The following is a 23,663-nucleotide window of genomic DNA, read 5'->3' on the forward strand; positions in this document are numbered from 1 at the left end:
CCTAACCAGTCCTGACCCCTTCCCTTTGCTGCGCTGTAGGGCTGGCAGCACCGGCCTCATGGGTTTATGAGACGCACAGGAACGCAGATAAAGGGCCTGAGACTTGCTCCAAGAATAGGAGCTTTAAGTCTAACATTCCCCTGTGGTTCCAGGCAGTGTTTACTTATGTGTGTAAGTAACCTGGTGACTCATAATGCTCAAAATATTTTAGAAGTATCCATCCACATTATGCTATGTAAAATTCTTTAATATTCAAATGGACCAACCATGACAATGATAAACTTTCTTAAAAGGCAAGTAACATTTAAAGTGATGGTATAACAACCTTTGGTTAATCTCAAAAGCAAGTAGTCAGGAATACATTGGTTATCTTTTTGCCCCTTTTATAGCTTACTGGTAAGGAAAATAAAATATTCAATAACAAAGCTAAACCACCATAAATAGAAAATCAAATGCCAAACTAAATTTATTTTGCTAAAGAAAATTGAACTGTAAAAAAAAAAAAAAAAGTGCAGTCTAGATTTTGCACATATGGGGGAAAAAAACCCTGAGATTACAACTGTATCACGATCCTCAAGTAGATCTTGAAAACAATGGTATTAATACAACTTGCAGAGTAGATTAACTTACGGTTTAAACTTCATGTAAACATGGCCGTTGAACATAGGCTTCATATTGAGAGAACAAATTCTGACAGCTTGAGAAACCAAAGAAGTTAAATGTTGACTTAAAATGGTTAAAAGCTCCTAACAGCCTCATGTAGAGAGTTTCTATTTTACTGATTAAGTTCAGCTTTGTAATCAGACAAGGGTAACACAGGGAACTAAAATCTCAAAGACCCATTAAATGTCTATTACTAAGGACAGTACAAAACAAGTTTTGTGAAAATAGCCATTCTTCCCTTTGCTGTCCTGTTTTACATTTTTTTACCACAAAAAGACAAGATCAAAAAACTGGACAGTAAAACATTAACTTTTTAAGAAGAATATTAGTTACATTTTTTAAACCTGTGAGAATCAGAATTCAAAGTAAGCTTGGCCATTGGGAGCACCTGTAAATCTGTGATGCTTTCTCACCACTGACACCATGTGACTATTTCCTCATAAAGAAAACATAAGAAATGGCACTAAGAAATGTATTTTTCCATGACACCTTCTGCAGATTTTGGTTAATACGCTGTGAGACTCCAAACATGTAAAGAATTTATCCCATATTATGAAAGAGCAAATCATGTGGTAGCAATATAATGTATAATAAGTGTAGCTTCTCCCAAAAAAGAGGTTAAGGATTAAGAAGGTATTTGAAGTGCTGGATTCTTGCCATCAGTGCAATTTTACTCAAACTTATTTTAGGTCAGTAAAGCAATGGGGCAATCAGCTTAGGTAAAATTTAATTAGGAATACTGAAAGCTAGATTTACTTGCTGCATTTACCTTCATGTTGGACACCATGATTACAAATCCCAAAATCACAGAGATGAAAACACAGTTGTTCCCAACTGAGGTTTTACTATGCAGAAAAACAGAAACAAAAACCAAACTGTATTCCATTTCAGTGTTCATGGTTCAAGTAAAAATGTTCTCATAATTCAGATACACACTGGCCAAGCCAAGTTTAGCTTTATCACATTTAAAAAATTCATGTATAAAAAATAAGTATCAGTTCAAAATATAGATTATTTCAAGAAGAGCTTGCGGGGAATATAAAAATAATTAAATTTGGTGGAAATGTTAAAACCGCCTGAAATTCAGAAGATGTAATATTCGTGTATTGTATGAAACACTGTTAGGTGCAGATGCACTCAGGAGTATCTTGTTTTACTGTTTCTGTTTAGACCAGGTATGCAACATGGACCTCTTAATTTGTGTTAAGAGGGGCCCTGAAAGTGCTCCATTTCCCCACTTCCAAGAAACCCTCCCGGTCCCAGTGCCCCACCCTTTCAAAGCAGCATAATGGCCATCCGTTCCAGAATTTTAGAGCTTTTTGGAAATTATTCTTTTACAAGGTTAAAAATCTTTTAAGAATTACTGATTCAGACATACATGCCTCATAACAGTCTGGTTTGCTTCAAAATATGAAATCAAGCTGTAATTAAACCTGTTTACATTGAATTTTAGACCTTAAATTTCTGTATCATTAAGATCCCAGTATTTTAATGAAAGTAGAAAATAGAGTATAATTCCATATCACCTATTTTTCTTAAATACAAGTACAGTGAGTAATTAACGGGAATGACAACATAACAAAAATAGCACTTGTATGTATTTGCCCAAATTAACTCTTTCTCTAAATTCAAGGTATATGGCAGGTTGAATATTTGATCTTAGTGATGGTTACGTTATCAGTTTAACGCTTAAACACTGAAGGAGGCATTTCTCTATTCACACAGACTTCTTATGTATGTATATGCTGATCTGTCAGTTTTCCTTTCATGTTTGGTGTCTAATCACTAAATACGTGTATTTTAAATTAGTCTCTGTGACCCTGTGTTCTCTTCAGAAGCATCAGTAATGCATTTGGCCAATAGTTTGAAACATGAATTGTAAATTAACATAGTATATAATCCTGATAATATGAAAAGAGTCCCAAATACTTTTTTTAAAGGTTAACATTAGAAAAAAACAAACTACAATCATCAGCTGTTTCCTGAAAATTCAGTTGAGGTAACCTCTGCAAGTCACAGCTCCACACTTGCACACAGTTCTGACCCTCTTTTTGGCTGGGCTGTGGTCAACAGAATCTGAAGATACATCTCCAGAACCTGAGTACACAGAAAAAGAAATACACAAGAAAAAGTTAAGACCATTCAGAATGAAGTTCAAATCTCTTATTAGTTTTAAATCAATGTGAATGTTCAGAGACAAATTATGAATTATCTTGAAAGGATGGTGTGGAGCTAGTAAGAGATAAAAGCATATGCTATTAGCCATACTTCCAAGAACAGTTTTGCGAAATGATGAAACTTAGTGGGAAAATCAGATACACATTCAATTTCATACATTATTTAAGGGCCATAAAGTCAGGCCAAATAGTAACAAACTATAATTAACACTTAGAAAAACAAAGGAAAGAAAAAAACATATGGTCCCACCAAAGCAAATAAAATTGATGTGTTTTTTTAAAAAAACCAAATCCAAGTAGGAATGGAATAATAAGTTCAGATGTGATTTAAATATTTTCAATCCTCTGAATATACATCTCTTTAAATTTTTTAATGCTTATTTATTTTTTAGAGAGAGACAGAGTGTGAGCAGGGGAAGGGCAGAGAGAGAGGAAGACACAGAATCTGAAGCATGCTCCAGGCTCTGAGCAGTCAGCACAGAGCCCGAAGCGGGGCTTGAACCCACAAACCGTGAGATCATGACCTAAGCAGGCTGGACACTTAAAAGAGCCACCCAGGCGCCCTGAATATACATCTCTTGGTAAATTTTCAGGAATGTATGCCTTACAATTTTAAAATACAAGTAGTATTGAGAAAAAATGTAGAACAAACTTTGATAATGGAAATTATGAAAAAAAGCAGGTGACAGCATGATGCTGAGAAAAGAGCATTACTCAGCTCAAGGTCAGGCAGATTTTAGTTTTACCTCTGGCAGAGTAGCTTTGTGACCTTGAGTAAAAAGACCAACTGTTATAGTCTCATTTTTTTCCTTCTTTAATATTGTTTGGTTCAGATGATCTAAGGTCTCTTCCTACTCTGATTACAGTCTTCATATGCAAATAACTGAAATCAATCAAACCTTACTTGAAAACCATACCTTTCATTTGATAATCAAAAGTGAGCTCTTCTCCAGCATTTATGGTTCTTGTGGAAAACAATGCTATTCGGGGAAGACGGGTGTCGAGATTATCAATGAAAACATTAAACACCTGAAGATTTGGGTCGCACTAAAAAGGAACATTAGAACCCATTTAAGTAAAAATGTAATGGACAGGCTCTTCTACATGCCATATGAAATATTTAATTCCCCAAACTATTATTTTTTAAGTTTCATTGGAAATTAAGTTGTTTACTGTTTAGAGGTCTCTGAGGCATTCAAATTTAAAAATACTATTTTCATTTACAGAAAATCTCAGACATACATTAACACTAGAAAAAATAATAAATCCACATACATTTACCCTGCAGTTCAACAATTAACATTTTCACCAATCCCATTTCATCTATCTCAACTTTTTAATTTTTCTGGAGAATTATAATGCAAGTTTTATATAACATTATCATTTCACCTGTACATAGTTCAGTAAGGCATAAAGAAAGAGAAAAACTGTATTTAAAAAATCAAATTAGCATTATACAACTCAAATTTCATACTGCATGGAGGTTTCATTGCCATAACTTCTGATTGGTTTTAATATTTTGAGATTTCTACATTAAGTTCTGGACTATGCAAGAAGAAAGAGCTAAGAAACCAAAATCATTGTTTTAAGTGCCCTTGAATAGAATACATCTATTTTGAGAGTATTTCAAATTTATCACTAAGAAAAAAATTAAAGTAAAAGTTTAAATCAGAAAACTAACAAGGAGTCAGAAGGTCTCTGACATTTCACTACTCAACATAAACTAGTTTCTTGGAATAAAACCCATCAAAAGCTTAGCATAGTCTACACTTCCTTATATGGTCAGGTATATAATACTCTCTGGAGACACATTTTCCTTGTAATCTATAAGATGGAGGAAACATCAATCTCACAAGCCTAATACTATTGTATTTAGAGTACAATTTAGAATTGTATTTTAGAATTTTAATTTACAATTGTAATTTAGGAAAATGGCCCTCAATACTTCAATACTCTATGAATTCTTAAATTCTGTAAATATGTTGACATATTTACATTTTAAGAAAATATAGCTATGTTTAGCTGCATATCCTAAAATTCAGCTGTTACCTTCTGTAAGAAACCTCTACAGTTGTATTTAATTCTTAACCTTGCTACCTCTTAATTCCTCTTCTACAAGAAGATAATACCTAAAGAGTTCTGGAAAGATTAAATGAACGTATGTAAAAACTCTTGCAAAATGCATGGTATTTGGTAGGCACCTCAATGGATTTTCCTAATATGGTAATAATACAATAATCTAACCAAAGAGGTCTCTGTATTACAATACTTTGGAAATATTAAAAGGCTAAGTCATTTAAAGATAATTATTCCTCAACTATGGAAAATCATTAAAAACAGTGTAATCACACTTACACTGTGATTCACAAAATGAGAGACATTTCCATATCGGGCTGCATCCACTGTGAATTCATCAGATTCATAATCCAGATCAAAGAGATATGTGATTCCTTTGTTGTCATATAACTGCCCCCGTCTTTCAGCTTCTTCACTGGTGATTACCTAAAAAGAAAAAACTATAGTATATTATATAGCTATTGTTGAACTAAAGAAACACTCATCCATAAAACTATTATTATTGTTTTAGTGCCTCCAGAGGTTTAAAAAGTAACAAGTCAATGTGTCATCAAAACATTCACATAAACTACTCTACACACAGAAGCAAAGACATGGGAAGCTAAGGGGAGATATGAGTGCAGGACAATCATGGCTGCTTAGGAATCAGGACAGCCCACAATCAACAAGGGGAGACAGTACTACGTTTATTCTCATTTATTCACATGTTCAAAAAGCTACCCAAATATAGCTTTCTATAGGACCTACCTGGAATGTAAAGGAAGAAATTTACAGTAAAAATGCTCTAAAAACTTATTTTTCCTGTAACTCATCTATGCAGTTAGTTACAAGGTGGAAATTTGTTACAAATACAGGAAAGAAGGTACGTTAAATTTGCAGTCAATTGTATGCAAAGTTTAGTTTTGCAGACCAGGTTGTTTTCATGAAATTCTGTGGATCAAAACCATCCTCTGCAGTTCTAAGAACACAGCTTTACCAGATGCTCAGCTTAAGAAACCAAAAATGTCTAAAGCAATTCATGGTGTCAACCAGATATAAATAACTACTGCATTCAGTAAGTCAAAACAGAGAAGAGTTTGATCATACAAGATCTAGTATCCTGAACAGTGATTTATAATAATCTGCTATTGTCTAAAAATTTAAGGATCAAAACAGGGCTCCAATATAATCTCAGAATTCTAGATGAATACAGATAATTATATGTGGCCTAATTCCATAGAACTTTTGCATTTTTCAAAATGTTTATTCATTTTTTGAGAGAGAGACAGAGCACAAGCAGGGGAAAGGGAGAGACAGAGAGAGGGAGACAAAGAATCTGAAGCAGGATCCAGGCTATCAGCACAGAGCCCAACAAGGGGCTTGAACCCACGAACCGCGAGATAACGACCTGAGCCCAAGTGAGATAGATGCTTAACCGACTGAGCCACCCAGGCGCCCCTCCACATAACTTCTAAAATGTTAGATTTGACAGCCCAAGATATGCGGTCACACTTGTATTTTTCTAGTCACAGATTAATATACCACTCAGTTTGAGGAAGTGTAGTACAGCAGCAAAGTGCACTCATTTTGGAGCCTTGGTTTTGAATCCTGGCCCCTCTTCACTACAATGGGACCTTGCTGAATTTTTCTGTGCCTGTTTCCTCAATGATAAAGAATGGACCTAACACTGCTACCTCAGAGTTACTCAAGGATTAATGAGTTAGCACGTAAGGTACTTAGAATAGTATGTGGTACATGGTAAATACTATTTTTTGTATATATACGTTATATGTAGAAAAATAAATTTGCTCGGGGGCAAATGTGTCGCTCATTCAGTTGAGCATCCTGATTTCAGCTCGGGTCATGATCTCAGGGTTGTGGGATTGAGCCCCACATCGGACTCTGCTCTGAGCGTGGAGCCTGTTTGGTTTCTCTCTCTCTCTCCCTCGCTTGCACTCTCTAAAAAATAAAAGTTAAAAAATAAATAAATACATAAATTTGCACAGTCAATGGTAATTTAGAGACAGTCTCTAGCTGAACTACAAAGAATTTGGATTTTTTCATGGATGCAATAAATGGTTTTATGTATTGCATTTTCTAACACTTGCTCAGAAAGCATGCCTACCCTATAGTACTTCTCATGTTGATACAGTAATTGAGTTCTGCCAACTACAGTTAATCATATTTAATCAAATGGATGAATTACAATCTAAAGGTTCCAAAGTCAGCATGCGTTTAGATCTGATTTTCTTCTTAGAACTTTTATGTCATTCTTCACTCACATGAGGAAGGGAAGCAAAAATAATATACAAACAGGGCAGGGGACAAAAACATGAGACTCTTAAATATGGAGAACAGAGGGTTACTGGAGGGGTGTCGAGAGGGTGGATGGACTAAAGGGGTAAGGGGCATTAAGGAATCTACTCCTGAAATCACTGTTGCACTATATGCTAACTAACCTGAATGTAAGGTAAAAAAACACATTAAACAAAAATTAACAAAAAAGAATGTTTACGTCATAATAGCTGCCGTATTTTACAAATGCCAGTTTCAATGACTATAAATGGGTGTTTGTTGAAAACAAGACCATTTCATTTATAATTATATGTATTTTTTTGTTCATATACAAGTTTATATTTCTAACTATGCCAGTGAAACCTTTTTCCCAAGCCAGAAATTTCTACATACTTGCAAACGATAATATAAATATGTACCAATATCTGTTACTGATGTACAATGTTAACTTTTCAAAAAGCATAAACCTCCCACACACATTATTTGTTATATGTTGAACATACCTCCCCAACATATTCCATGACAAAACTCATTCTTTTAATCTTCACAAGGGTTTTTACACCCCAGCCACAGCCATTGCTAGTTCGAAAGATGCAAAGTGAATACTGGGTGCCTTTTTGTACAATCCTATTGGGACAATCGGGTCCACACTGACACCTCGAGTTGCATTCATAAATGGGGGTACCAGGTGGGATTTTAATTTGTTGGTTTTTATTATAAGCCAAAAGAACTCCAGCTTCAGCAGGACAACATTTCTCAAAGAAGCAATCTGTACACGAACAACCAAAGGTAGCTTCATTGACTAAGCTGATTCCAGGAGCTGGTTTGTATTCATTAATGTAGTAGAAGTCTGAAGGTGGGCCCTCTAAGTCAACAGTATTTTCAACAAATATCATTCCTTTATGATTCTTTCTTCTGTTGAGTTCGTCTTGCCATCTCTGCAGAGCTAGCCTCTGTTTAGCCTTCTTTACAATGTACTCGGCAATGGCAGGTTTCAAAGCTTTGTTATTGTCTTTTATTGCTTTGCCTTTCTTTACCTGAGATAAATAATTATGCTTGTCATTAGAAAACTGCTGGAGGAGTAATGGGCACTTGAGATTTTGCAAAGGTTCCCAAGTATTTGTAGAATCTGGCCATCCTTTCCATTTTACAAGATAATATTCCATATCCTTAAAATATAAAAGAAAATTGAAATTAGATGACAGTCCCCATTAAAATAATTCACTATCTTAAAGAGTTAAGGCAGCTGTTATCATTCTAAATAAAGTTCAGAATATATTAAGAGCCAGAGGTTTCTAGATGAACTACAAAACATAAAAAAATATAAAACCATTTTTTCTTTGTATTACATAAAATATATACAGAATTTAGTTGTAGCACAGTATGTTTGAGCATAGGTAAAAGAATTGCACCTGAAGACAAAAGTACTGAAACTCATGAAATTTTACCAAACAGTGATTGTTAAACAAAAAAAAAGTATTTTATCTTAATCATAGAAACAGGGAGTCTTCAAACTAACAATTTATGACCTAGGTTAGCACTTTACTTGGCCAGCACTGATGTAAGCATCCCCTGAGGTAGGTAATTTTAGTATTTCACACTGACAGAAGGCAAAGAAGGCAAACACTATTTCTCAGTATCATGGGCACACATCCCTTCGATGTTCTAGGGACATGACGTCCAATACAGTTATTCCTAGCTGCACGTAGCTATCAAGCACCTGAAATGTGGTGGGCCCAAACTGAGATGTGCTTTAAGTGTGTAGTACATACTGAGTTACAAATATCAAACACATACACAAAAAAGTAAAATATTTCTACACATGACACATATTGATTACATACTGAATTATTTTGATTTTACTAAATGTATTATTTTTTAAAGATTTATTTATTTGCTCATTTATTTATAGTAATCTATGCCCAATGTGGGGCTCAAACTCACAATCTTGATATCCAGAGTCCCATGCTCTACTGCCTGAGCCAGCTAGGTGTGCAATCTCACTTGTTTCATTTTACTTGTTTAATATGGTTACTAAAAAATTTAAAATGACATATATGTAGCTTCCATTGTTTTTATTAGACATCACGATTCCAGAGAATTCTCACCTTATTTAGACTCACCCATGAATGGATTAGGAAGCAGGCACTGAAGCCACCAAAGATCAAATATTTTGATTTATCCCTCAGACTGCTGTTGTGGCCACCATGGTACCTAGAATTTTGCCTTCTTACCCCAGTGACTTGACTCTGTTTTCTTTCCTTAAAATTGGGGAATGCCATGTTAAGTTTCTCTTAAAAAAGGTAGTCAAGTGTGCATAATAAAAAAAAACTTCGAGGGGCACCTGGGTGTCTCAGTGGGTTAAACATCCGACTCTTGATTTCGGCTCAGGTCATGATCTCAGGGTTGTGAGACTGAGCCCCGTGTCTGGCTACAAGCTGAAAGCAGAGCCTGCTGAAGATTCTCTCTCCCTCTGCCCTTCCCCCACCTGTGCTCTCTCACACTCTCTCTCAAAAATAAAACAAAAAATTCTGAAGTCCTTCAATTTTCTCTTTGTCCTCTGGAATATGTCCACACTCTAAAATATGAAAGTGATTAAATTGTATTCTCCAGTTTTTAGTTATTTTAAATCATCGATATGGATTAAATTTGCTTTTCCTTGAAATTTTTAACAAAGTTTTTACTATAAAAGGGTGCATACGACACTTGTTTTACTATCCATAATTTATTAATGCCAAATAACCTGGATGGCCTAGGAAATGTTGCAGAGGCACAAACTGGGGTGAGGACCACTGAGGCAGCTTTGCAGGAGCAAGTCGCTTAGCCAGTGAGTAAGCAAATTTTCTCCCCACTGAGTCGTTTCAATGTTTTATTACATTCTACTCGGTAAGCAATACTGCTGGTGAATTAAAAGAACTTTCCTTCTTATGAAAATGGTCAAAATATGCTTTACCTGTTTAAAAAAATGTGGTTAAAGTGTGAGGATATGCACAAAAACTGTACTTTCATGGAAATACATATTGTGATTTCAGGGAAAAAAGAAAAGCTTAGACATATATTTAAGTGTTAGTTGAACTGGCAAAGTGTAACACAGATTTCTCCCTCCTGCCAGGTAACTTTTACAATTTAGGATTTACGTTGGCAGATATCCGCTCGACAATGATGGGATCCACGTGGCAGTAGCTAACGTATATCTATTTTCCTTATTAATTAGGAAAGCTTTTAATTTTTCTGACTCCAGAATAAAGCAATGCAACTCTGGTCCTCTTTTTTTCCTACTACACTTTTTCCTACAATAACCCTGGAAGTTGTCAGCAAATGATGAAAGAAACAGAAACACTGGCTTCAAATCAGATGATTAAGCTCAATTATCATTCAGCAAAACTAGTAACACCATGCCACTGAAGTGGGCTCCAAATTAACATATTGTATTGTTTAATAATGAGCCAGATGCATTGTTAGTGATTAAGTTTTGCATGTTAATCACATTGATACTTACTTAATTTATAGATGGTAAAGATGTTTATAAAACAAAAGTGCCTTTGGCAAAATAGTAGAGAAATATTAGTGATATTTTATTTCTACTTCATACTTATTTTAGTAAGTATATTTTACTTTGCAATCCAAAAAAGATATTTGTTTTGAAGAACTGATAAATTTTACACAGAAAAATTAGTATGTATGGCTTAACAAATTTAATTCAATATGCTAAAGTTCCAAATAAAGCCCAAAAGTTCATTAAGCCTCATATATTGTATCAGTATCTTATTCTGACACGCAATCAACTCTTGATTACCCATAGAAATGGAGTACAGTTGTAAAAATGATACATAAATCACTCCTGTATAATTTAGAATGCATCATATGAATTTTTTCTTAAAGACATTTTCCCCCACTATGTTTGGCTTAGGTTAAATTCATTCAAGTATTTTAGTATTTAAAATAAGTATGTGCAAGTTCAGCCACCAGGGGGTATGATGAGACGTAAGGTAGTGCTAGCCTTTAGGAGTAAAAGCTCACTGGGAAAAGAAGGCAGTAATATGTCAAGTAAGTAGCAATGCAAGGCAGTACAATTATAATGCCAAAACAAGACAATAATTACCACTAGAATATAGAGAGGGAAATCAATATAGTCAGAGCACAGAGCAAACAGAACTAAACTGTGAAAGACTGATAGGATTTGTTGGGTAGGGAACAGGGCAGGCAGGATGAAAACCACCAGCAAAAACTAGGAGCTAAGATCTGTATGAAGTATTCAGAAAGCAGTGAAGAGATGGATTTGGCTAGCTTTAAAGTTCAGAATATTGAAGTGAGAGATTAAACTGTAATGGCAAGGTGAGAACAAATCTTAGCCTTGAATATTTGATGGAGGCATTTGAACTTTTTTTGTAGGCCAATAGTTTTTACAATTCTTAGAAAACATGGTGTTTCTGTGGGGAGTTTCATTACATACAAATACATTTGGTTTCCATCGTGTTTATTAGGAACAATTTATCAGTCTTCTCATTGCCAAGCCAAAGACTCTACAAGCCCTCATGTTACTTGACTTAGGCTTTGATACCACATTTCTCTCTTCACTATTGTTCCTTTTCTGCCTTCTCTGCTGAGACTATTGTCCCCGCCCATCACTTAGTGCAGATACTTGAGGCTCTGTCCTTGGCCCCTTTTCACACCAAGTAAGCGTTTGTCCCTTTTGAAAATCCGAAGAAAGCGATGGACCTTCCCCTAACAAAGTCACATATGCAATATTTTGGATAATTGAGGATATGTGGATTCCAGATTTAAGGTTAAGAATCCTTGCTCTAAATGCTCTCTGGGCAACCTCATCACTCCAACAGTTTTAATTACATGCTAATAACTCCCAAAATTTTTCCTGCACCTCCATATATCCAAGAGCCTACTGGATGCCCAACAGCTTCTTAAATCCATCTATTTCCATGGAACCCACCACTGTTCTTTCAAAATGGATTTTTTTCTTTTCCTCATCAAGGGTAATCTTATCATCTACCCAGTTGCAAACTAGGAGCTCAATCTAGATTGTTCTCAATCCATCATCAAGTTTCTTCAGATACTTGTTCTGTCCATCTCTTTACCATAGCTCTAGTTACTTAAGGTCTTCAATTCTTGCTGGGATTATTACATTAATCTCCTAACTGGTTTCTCTGCCTCCAGACTGACAACATCCCAATTTATCATTACTGAAGTTTTCTTACAAAAATAAGAAATCCACAGTACCAGTCATTCTGTTACTTTCTTCCTTAAAAATTTTATTTGCTCCTCCACTGCCTCAAGAATGAAGTTCACACTTCCTATTATAGCAAAGAAGATCATTCTTGACTGAGTCCCTGATATCTGACAGTCTTCCATTATAACCCCATTTACATACCACCCTCTAGCCATACTAACTGCAGCTAGTACTTGAACATGCCAGTCCTCTTCACCCCTTTCTGCTTTGTTCACAAAGTTCTGATTACAATGACCTCTTCCATTTCCATAATGAGCGTATTTTGGTTTCATTTTTTATGTGTAGAAAAATCTACTCATCTTTAGAAGTCAGCTCAAATGTCCCCCTGTCCCTGCCCATGAAGTCTTTCCTTCCTCTCTTGCCCAAGAAGAACTGATCACTGCCAATCTCCTTGTGTTTCCATTTCTAATCTTAACCAGAAACTATGAGGGATGAAATCTTCTTCGTAGCCACAGAACCAAGCACAATTGCTTGCTGTATCTTAAGCTCTATTAAATGTTTCCGAATGCATAACAAAAAGTAGGACTATCAACATGTATGCAATTAAAAAAAATCACAACAGTAACTATATATGAATCTTTAAAAGAAATAAAAGCTGCTAAATTTAATCTGGGTTGTTTTTCAAATGTATATACTGGAGGGCAAAAAACAAAAGCTATCCTCCCATTAGCTACTTTCTTCTGCAAGTTTTGAAATCATCATATTCAATGTTAGTGGTAGAATAGCCTGAGTCTAATTATGAAAACACTAGTGTTCCATGGAAACTCAGTGGCTTTTCATGCCAGTAACTGACCAAGTAGCAATTCTCAGACCTGGGTTAGTGGTCGAAGACGGACACAACTGAGCAACACAACCCTGGAAAAGTCCTTTCCTGGAGATTTGTTTTCCTGATCTCCAAAATATGGGTTTTAGTCAAATGATTTCTATGTTATTCCCGCTCTTAACGCACCACTCTAAGTGAATCAGTCCTTTAGGAATATTAATTTAATGCTCAATGTGGAAAATTCTGTCAGTGTGTGCCATGCAGTGTAGTGATGGTTCGTTAGACATAGAACTACCTGGATATTTTATGAAGTCAAAGCTTTGGTAATATTTCCTTCTTAATCTATGCTTGCTGAGAGAGAAGTCTTACCAATGTGCATGGGGGTGGTGAATTCTTCACTGATGAGCTAAGGATGTTAACAAAGAGTATTCAGTTTTGTCATAATTTTTTCTGTATGAAAGGATAATGTGGCAAGAACATGTGGCAGCAAATGGCATTATTACTATTTGCTGAATTGGACCCTGACATGAACTCATAACAGTAACAGATCTGTTGTGTTGTTCCTCCAGTGAGCATTCATTCCGTTTCCCCAAACTGCCTACTTCAGAACTCCTCCACCTTGTTCAAGGTCACTATCCCACTACCTCCCCCATTATTTTCAGTAGCAACACACCTCCCTGTTCCTAATGCAGAGAGAAAACAGAAACTCTCTCATTTGCACCCTCCCCTGGACACATCATTAGAGAAAAGGCAGATACAGAAACGAGGAGATGCACTTCCTCCATCAGTTACCCTACCTCTCGCCTCTCCAGTCTCTCCCTCTCTACTTGTTCTCACCAGCATTTAAACCTCCTGCAGTTTTTATTTTTTTAAACTTCCCTTTGCATTTGAAAAAGCAAAATGAAACCAAACCTCCTTTGAGATACAAATGCTAGAATATGTAAGGAATCTCAAAAAAGATGTGATAAATTACTAGTTGAGGGACGGGAGACTAAGGTGACAAGAGTGGAAGATTTCTTTTCAGTATAAGAACATCCAACTTTTATAACATTCAGTTTTGAAAATCACATGCATATATTACCTATTGAGATTTAATAAAAAACAAAATTATAAACACCCTTAAAACCTACATAGCACTTTATCCCTTTCTTCAAAGCTAGAATTCTTTAAAGAGTTGTCCATACTGCTTGACTCTACTTTCTCATTTCCAATTTATTCTTTAATTCATTCTATTTAGGCTTCCATCTACGCACAGACACTGCTCTGAAGGCATCAATGACCCTTCCATTGCTCGGTCCAGTGGGTACTTCTCGGTTCTTCTTTGACCCACTGGCCTCTTCTCTATTTTGCTGACATTATCTCTCCCTTAGGCTTCAAGATTCATTCTTCCGGTTTTCCTCCTACCTTTCTTGCCAGTTTGTATCAGTTTCTTTGATAGCTCTTCCCATGAGACCCTCCCCCCCACCCCCCTCACCCCCGCCCCAACTACTCCTCCATCCTTGTTCTCTTCACACATTTTCTTTGTGTGAATTACTGTAATACCCTCGAACCACTTTCAAACCATTCGTGGCACAACAGCCAGAATGCTATCTTCAACACACCCACTGCATCAAGTCACTCCCCTGCTCAAAACTACTCAATTGTTTCCCTAAGGCCCTAGAGTCCAAATTCTTTTCTTGGGCTGCAGTGATCTGTGCTTTCTGGGTCCTATCCATCCTTCTAGCCTTCTTTTGATCCCTCTTGCTGACTACATTCCACTCACACTTTCTGTTCCTTAAAGAAGTCAGGCTCTCTTCTCCTTCAAGACTCCCCTATTTATCTTTTCATCCTTTAGCACTGAGTTTAAACACCATTCCTCAGGGACAGCTGCCTAGTTTGTCTATAAGTTAGACCCTTCCGTTACATTAGGATTCACCTCAACTATAAGCATGCTGTACAATTTTATTTAAGGGTTTTCTACCCTCACCAAAAGATAAACTCCATGTGCCAGGGATCATACCTCTGTGTCACTCATTGCTGAGATCCCTAGTGTCAAGCATACAACATGAGAGATGGCAAGAAATATCTATTAATTAGTGGGTAACCATACCCATTCCCGGAGCCTCAAATGCCATCTTTTTGCCAATTACTTCAAGATCTATGTTTCCAGTTCTCACTCCTGACTTGGGGCCACATTTCCAACCATCTATTGATCATCTTACACTTAAATGTTCTCAACCTAATCTAGTCTTCCTATCCTAATCCTCCTATATTCCTGGGTCTTGGTGAGGAGTATTATCTACACCAGCGCAAGTCAGAAACCCATGTTTTCATATATGTGAAATATGTGTGATCCCACACTGCTGGATCCCTACCCAATCCTCTGACCACTCAACCACACTTGTACATTTTGTAACCATGAGAATAAAAAAAATTACTTATTTCTCTTCACCTCCATTATTACTACTTTAAGCACCACTATTTCTTGCCTAGACTACTGTAACAGCTTTTCAGAATGTTTAAGTGTGTGTGTCATTCCCCTCCTACATTCCTCACTGCAGAAAGTTCTCTGAATTACGTATCTGATTGTATCCCTCTTTTTAAAACCTTTCATATGACTCCCCATTGCTGTAGAATGCTGAAAGTTCTTCACTCATCTCATTCTTTCCCAATCCCACATTCTAGCACTCCATTCTCTGTACGAAAACTGTGAGTTACCGTACCTGTCCTTTCAGGCCTCAGTGGGATATCCCTTCTGGGAAGCCTTCTGTGGCCTAGCCCAGGTGCACCTCCCCCTGCACTTATTATGCTATATTGCCATGGTTTACTTGTCAATCTTTCCAGTAGGCTGTGAGTTCAAAATGAGAGACAGTTTCTGATTAATCTTTTATTTTTCCCAGTGCCTAATATAGTATCCACACACAGAAGAAACTCAAATATTTACTGAGACTACAGCAAGATGATATAGGAGCTATTAATCAACAGACTGCTGCGATAATCTGAGCATGAAGCTAAAAGGGTCTAGTCTATTAGTGACTGTGAAGAGTGGAGAAATCACTAATGCAGAAGCCAGTTAAATTCATTAGCCACTAACTTAATACCCACTTTGTACTAGAGACTACAGTAAGACATAGTCCTGGCCCTAAATAGTTGACAATTTAGCACAGAAGGTATGAAACCAAGCTATAAAATATGTCAAGTTCTAGACTAATAACAAGAACAGTGCTTTCTAAGTCCTGAATATAAAGCAAATAATTTTAGGGATATGGGGGAAGGCTCAGTAATAGGTGGTAACCTTTCAGCTGAACCTTGTAGGCCAAAGAGAATTTTGTCAAGGAGGGAAACAATAGTATTCTAAAGAGGGAACAAGACAAGAACAGCAAAAGGGCACAAGGGTACATAATGTGTTCAACGAATTGGAATATAAGCTATGTTCCCAATGTTTAGAAGAGTGCCCAGCTCATAGTAGGTGCTCAGTAAACCTTAGCTAAATCAAAGAGTTTAGGAGTATTGCAGTGTGGATAGAAAGCATGATATGTGACAAGCGATGAGGCTGGAAAGGTAGTTGGTGGCCAGATAATAAAGGACCTTAGTTCAAAGGGTCTCGTCTTAGATTGGTAGACAAGTCATTAAAAGGTCTAAAGCAAGGCCCTACCTAAAGCAACCAGAACTGTGTTTTAGAAAAACTGTTAATGGCTTTGAGGAATATGGCAGTGAAATAGTGTCTCTGATGAGCTAAATGGAGGGGTACACACAATAAAAGGACAGTGTCATAAGATCTTTCACTCGCCCTGAACAGGAGTGGGGAGACAGAGAAAAAAAAAGTAGAGGTATGATGAAATAATTCTGTCCTATAGATTAAACAATTTGTGCTAGAAAGGAGAAGAAATGAGGGATGTAAGTGGCATAGTGAGGACCTAAGTGTGCAAGTAAGGTTGCTTATTCCTAAACAAAAAACCAAAAGGATTGATGAGAAGGACAAAGGAGAAACCAAAGCGCAAAAACTATCCAAAATCTAACCACAACACTCAGAATCCTGTATAAGAATAATGGTAGTTCCTTCAATCTCAATACAGACCCCTAGAAAACTAGCTTTGTGAAAGTACAGTTGAACAAGAAAAGAATGAACAAGAAAAGACAAATAGAGACAATATAATCTGATGACCTACGAGCGGGTAGGGAGGAGGGAGGAATTAAAAATGTATAAAATTACAAGGTTAGGTAACTGGAAGTACTCTGGTTTTGTTAATCTAGATAGGGAATCCTAGCTCAGGGTACAGATTTGAGGGAGGAAAATTGGTACAGTTTAAACATGCTGAATTTGGGTACCTGTATAGTGTCTACTTTGAAATGAAGTCCATAAAGAGGTCAATGCCTCACAAAGATTTGGGAGTCATGAATCAAACAGACAGAAGTAGAAAGCACTGGGAAAGAGGGCATCTACAGAGCCACTTCAAGGTGAGAAGAGGGCCAAGGACACAGCTATGGAGATTATCTACATTTCCGAGAAAGGACAGAGAAGAGACAACAAAGAGATTCCGGAAGAGTAGTAAGAAAAACAGGTGGAGACAGAGGTGAACAACAATGACAGAAAACATTTCTTCAATATGAACATCATAGGTCAGTCTCTGTTGTAAGGATATACTTACATCCACTCATTTAACCCTATGGCGGTCCCCGCCATTATGAGTTGGGTACCATAACTATCCTCATTTTACAGGTGAAGAAATGGAAAGACAGGGAGGCTAAGTAATTTGCTGAAAGTCACTCAACTAATAAACGGTAGAGCCAGAGTGTGAACCTAGGCAGTCTCTCCATGGACAAGAAAATTTCAAAGAAGGAAAGGAAGGTCAACAGTGTTAGATGTTGCTATGAAGGAGAGTAAGATTTGAGGGGCTCATATTGGCAATTAGTTAATGAGAAGTGAAGAGACAATTCCCAGGAGAAAATATTTACAAACTGTGTATCTCGTGAGGGACTATCTAGCATATATAAAGAACTATTACGACTCAATAATAAAAAAAAAAAGCCAACCCAATTTTTAAAAATGGGCAAAGGCTCTGAATAGACAGTTCTCCAAAGATATACAAATGACTAAAAAGCAGATGAAAAGATGTTCAGCATCATTAGCCATCAGAGAAATGCAAATCAAAATCATAAGGAGGTACTACTCCATTCCCACTAGGATAGCAATAATCAAAAGTGTCAGATAATAAAACGTGCAGGTAGAGGGGTAGGTTCAAATACTTGTAACACTGCTAGTTCGGTGTAAAATGGTGCTGTCCCTCTGGAAAAGGTTGGCAGTTCCTCAAATGGTTAATCACAGAGAAACTATATGACTCAACAATTCAACTCCTAGGTATGTATCAAGAGAAATGAAAACACATCTACGCAAAAACCTGTACATGCATGTTCATAACAGCATTATTTATAACCCCCAAACAAAAACAACCAAAATGTCTAAGTGATCAATAGGTAAATTAAAAGTGATAGTCCTACAGTGGAATATTTGGCAATAAAAAGGAATGATGTATTGATACGTACTACAACATAGACGAACCTTGAAAACACCACGCTAAGTTAAAGAAACCAATTACAAAGAAACACATACAGATTGTAATGTTCTATTTACATGAATTGCCCAAACAGGGAATCTATAATAGAGACAGAAAGTAGATGAGTGGTTGCCTAGGGCTAGGGCTAGTGGGGTAAGGAGACTGGGAAGGATTAGGGAGTGATGAGTGAACAGAGTGGAGTTCCTTTTCAGGGTAATGAGAATGTGTAACCATCACCACAGTCAACTTCAGAAGAACTCTGAGAGCGTGCTAAAAGCTATGAATTGTATACTTCAAATTAATGAATTGTATGCTTTGTGAATTACATCTCAACAAAGCTGTTTTTAAAAATTAATGGAAAATGAGGTAGAAGCAAAGACAGGATATGCGTGAGTAGGGACACGAGGTCAAAGAGAGGTTGGGGAAGACCTGAATAGGTTTTACTGATTGAGAGAGGTCAGTGGAAAAAGAGCTTAATAAGGGGGAAGGGGGGCAGAAACACACACACACACACACAAACAAAAACATCACAGATTAAGCAAAGTCCTTTAAAGGGGATGGAAAGGACTAAAAAAGGAAAAACAGTAACAGCAAAGTTACAGAGAACTTGTGTGAAGCTAAGTTGAGAATTCATACTTGCAGGATCCTATTTTTCACTGAAGTGAAAGATTAACTGAGGTAGAAGAGGTCTGTGGCTGAATATGAAGGTGAAGGATAGAGTAAGAAGTCCAGAAAAGTAATAAAAGTTGGAAAAACTGCTGACAAGAAAAGGAAAAGAAAGCAACAGACAAAAGGCTTTAGTAGAATGGAGCGGAGTGAGACTAGAAACAGACATTACTGGCACCAATATGTGTGACTATAGGATACTCTTGGGTAGATTGGTCAGACCACCATTTAAACACTGAGATGGAAGATGACTGGGCTGTTTTTAGGTTGAAGGTTGCCAAGAGTATAGGTGAAATGCTTGATCTTAAAATCCCACTGAGCGGGAAAGGCAGTTACATGAAAAGATGGCGGATGTCGCAAAGGAAGAACTAGATTTAATGACTGAATTGGTATGGAAGATGGAGGAGGAGGAGTCCTAATTCATTTGTCTGGAAGAACTGACAACCGACCAAAAAAGAGTTCCACACAGGGAGCAGGCTACTCTGGAGAAAAATGAATTACTCAAAAATATATCGTAAGGTTTAGATTGAAGAAGGTTCTTAAGAAAACAACCCTGTCATTTGAGAGAAACAGGAATCAAGTGAGGCCCAGAGAAGCGAAATGACTTTGATGAAGCCACAAGGTACCAATCGAAGATGAGAAATGACTTTGAACTCCAGGCCATTCTATTAGACCACAGAGCCTCACTAATATCTGGAGTTTGACACAATACAGGACATACACGATGGTGATGCTTCATGAGGAGATTCAGCAGCACTAAAATTGGGTTTGAATTTCTCTGTTTACTTCAGGTGATAGTGGGGAAATATGATTCAGGAACAAAATGAATGACAGGAAAAGCCAATATGAGTTAAAACATTTGCTCTGGTAATCCACACGGAGATAATCAAGAGTTGGATGTAGAATGATATAAGCACCTTAAAATATTCTAATGCAAGAACATTTAATGCTTCAAAATCCTCTCAATGTTATTTGGCAATATAGATGATAGGACATATAAATTTATTATGGCTTAGAATTTTTAACATTAAGAAGAGCTTTTGCTTACTTTTAAGGTCTTTTTATGTTACAGAAATATGAAATACTGAATTGAAGTCTGATTAGGTCTCTTTTAAGGGGCTAGATATTTGCCTTACCTTTACTACCTTGTAGTCACACAAGTATTCCACCTCATAATTGTTTAGATTCCTTTTGGTGATTCCAATCGATTTACATGTGAGTTTTTCTTTTCTACATAATTCCTGAAGAGTATCAAGTGAAACTAGGCAAGGCACACACCAAGCTACAATAAGAAAATAGAATTCTTTACTAATGAAATAGCTACTCAATTAAAACCAAAAAAAAAAAAAAAAAAAGGAAAAACTTAAGACCTCCATATCCCCACCCTTCAACTGGCAATTTTACAGGACTAAAAATTCATATGACAAGAAACCATTTATGTGTCTTCCAGAAAAGTTAAGCATTAAAGAACTGTTTTTGATAAATTGGTCTTCTTGGATTTTCTCATGGATCTCTATTCTACTATACTTAACTAATGTCAATTCATTTCTACTAAGCCCCCTGACCGAACAGTTTCAAGTCTGTAAGCTTTCCTAAAATTACATATAGATACAAAGGACAACAGAGATAATGTTTTTGACTTTTCCATTATATTCTACATAGAATTGCTGGTTTAACAAAATGTAGATTCCTAAGACAAACTTATTGTTAGTAAAAATATCTTAAATAGATTTTAAAGCAGACTTATAAGTTGTTAAAAAGAACTAGTCCCCTTTACCTTAGCTGGACAATAAGAACTGAAATCTAATTGAAATATAGTTCCATAGTCACATATTCATACATCACATGTCCTACTTTCCCCATTCTGGAAAGCTGCATGAAATTTTAACTCCATTTATTACTTTGCCTCTGCTGTAATGTATTATTATCAAGGTAAATAAGCCCTAGAGTTATAATAAATAATGGGGAATATATTTTCATAATACTCATTTCCTGTGTTGTTTTTAAAGCCAAGGTTTACAAAACAGTGTATTCAATTTACATAATCCATATACCAAGCTTAAAGAAAATCAGACACACTCATAATTAACCTTACAGAAGCCAGTAACTAAATGTGCTGCAGAAGATTTTACTCTGAAATTTCTGTAAACAGTGTGCTACCATACGGCATGTAAAATACGTTAACACAAGTGGATGTTTAGAAATCTATAATAAACTTGGTTTTACGACTAGTGTTACGGTAAGCACTAGAAACAATCAAGGGTGCTCTGCCCCTGCCACACGAGAGTCCCATCTTTCTGGATTTCAGACTCACTGGAAAAATGTGAGGGTTGGAGTAAATCGGAATTAACCAAACAAAATCTATCAATAAACTCAAGCTTTCTTTGGTAGCTCTCCAAGGTAGTTGTGATAACCTTTTGTTTTGAGGTAATTTCCAAGGAAGAGAGAACACAGCTGCTCTCACCACAGCCTTCCCTCACCCTCCCCAACTCACACAGGGGCTTCATTGTCAGAAACCTTGAAGCAGGATTTCCACCACCCCGCTTCCTACAAAAGGTTCGTAATTCGAGACCGAGAAAATGAAAGGTATTTCTCGCCCCCCCCCCCAAGATTGGCGGAGAGATTGCTTGCTGCGGAGTGGCGGTTTGAGGGTACAAGAGTGGTTTAACACAAATGACCACTTACAAGTCTTCCATTTAAAAAACTTCGGGGTGTTTTGTGTAAAGTTAACCTCACTATGCTGATCACGTGCAAAGGAGGTTCCTGTTGGATATCGACCCAAGGTGTGTATGTCTGTTGTTGCTACCATTTTTATCTAGTTTAAGTAACTTGAGGATTCAAGACAACTCTCGACGGAAATGCTATTTTTGAGAAACAAACAAACAACACCCTGGAACATAAAAAACCGCAAATCCCTGGTAACAATTCTATTATCTACAATAATGTAGAAAATAATTCATTTGCAAGATTTAACATTTCATTACCACTACAAAAACCTCACACTAGGTTCACACTAATCCCTAGTGGAAGAAAAGTTGGGGGATAAAGACATGATAATCTAGGTGGAGAGGAGTGCTGGAAAACACCTCTACATTCTAGAATGTCTTGAAAATTCCCGTCTTTCAGACACGCGCGCGCGCACACTCACACTCACACACAGACACACACACACACATACACACACGCGCGCGGCTCAGCACCTAGTTCTCTGGCGTCCACGTAAATAACACGCAAGTTCCCGGTGGGTAAAACAATCACCGTAAGCCAGAGGCTACGTCTTCAAGTACCCACTTACTGGGATATTATTCTCCGACAGGAAATTTACCCTACCAGTGCGTCCAAACTGGGGTGCACGCTCCCTCATTTCCTTAGCGTTTATACTCCAGCCCCAATTTCTTTCTTTCCTCCGCTATCGAGGTCACGTTTACACCACCGGGTACTTCCCGCTTCCCAGTTAAAAGGCCAGCCGGAACACACAACGTCCCGCCCAAACCACCACAAAGGAGTAAACCACACGCGTGCCCACAGGCCCTCGAGCCCCCCTCCTCCCCCAGGGATTACCAGGAGCCGCGGCGGCCGCCCGAATACCTCCACACGGCGACCAGGCGGGGAGGGGCCTCGGGCCCAACGGGCAGCGGGGGTCGGGCCACGGAGTCCGCGGGACGTCCGCGGAGCGAGAGACAGCCGACCTCGGAGCAGGGCGTGCGGGCCGGGCCCCGCGGAAGCGGGGCGCAGAAGACTGCGGGGAGCGAGCGGGCCGTGCCGCGAGAAGGGTCAGGGGCCGGGGGATAGGTGAAGCCCGCGGCGCGCCTTTGGGGGCCAAGGTGTCAGCAGGGCGGGAGGCGGCGTCTCGCCGCGTCGCGCTCTGGCGGGTCCGCGGGTCCCGGCCCCGCTTCCCGGGCCTCGGGAGTTTGCCTGGAGAACTGGGGATAGTGAGGGACGCCGCTCTCCAGCCCTCACCTCCTCGCGCCTCGGCCCCAGCCGCCGCCATCTTAGGGAGCTTTCATTCAAACTGGCGCGGTCTGACGGGATAGCTCAGCTGGCCCGACGCCCCGCCCCGGCCCGGCCAGCGCGGGAGTCGGGGGCCCGGGCTGGGGGCTGGTGCCCGCGAGGCGTCCTGACGTCACCGAAGATCGACCCCGGCCACGGCGAGCGCGCATGCGCCCCACGTCGCATCCCGACGCGCAGGAGGTTGCGGGAGTCGCTGGGGGAGGTGGGCGGGGCGCGTACGCGGTTCGGGTTCGGGTTCGGGTTCGGGCGCTCCT

General features: G+C 38.1%; 1 protein-coding gene across 6 annotated transcripts; it reads right to left on the reverse strand.

The window, feature by feature from the left end:
- Positions 1-229: 229 nt before the first annotated feature.
- Positions 230-23,559, reverse strand: SUV39H2 (SUV39H2 histone lysine methyltransferase). Of its 6 annotated transcripts, none has more exons than XM_040451361.1 (6): positions 23,359-23,554; positions 20,535-20,680; positions 8,228-8,359; positions 5,196-5,342; positions 3,758-3,887; positions 230-2,760 (listed from the first exon to the last, which is right to left on the reverse strand). In XM_040451361.1, the coding sequence occupies exons 1-6, from the start codon at positions 23,387-23,389 to the stop codon at positions 2,654-2,656; spliced, it is 693 nt and encodes a 230-aa protein (XP_040307295.1). In that variant the 5' UTR covers positions 23,390-23,554; the 3' UTR covers positions 230-2,653. The 6 variants fall into 6 exon arrangements, with proteins under 6 accessions (XP_040307295.1, XP_040307290.1, XP_040307293.1 ...); XM_040451356.1 differs by having other exon boundaries at positions 7,694-8,359; positions 23,359-23,548; XM_040451359.1 differs by lacking the exon at positions 23,359-23,554 and adding an exon at positions 22,960-23,352 and having other exon boundaries at positions 7,694-8,359.
- Positions 23,560-23,663: the final 104 nt, after the last annotated feature.

Source organism: Herpailurus yagouaroundi, unplaced genomic scaffold (assembly GCF_014898765.1).
Source record: "Herpailurus yagouaroundi ecotype Mexico unplaced genomic scaffold, PumYag 203, whole genome shotgun sequence".
NCBI classification, from domain to species: domain Eukaryota; kingdom Metazoa; phylum Chordata; class Mammalia; order Carnivora; family Felidae; genus Herpailurus; species Herpailurus yagouaroundi.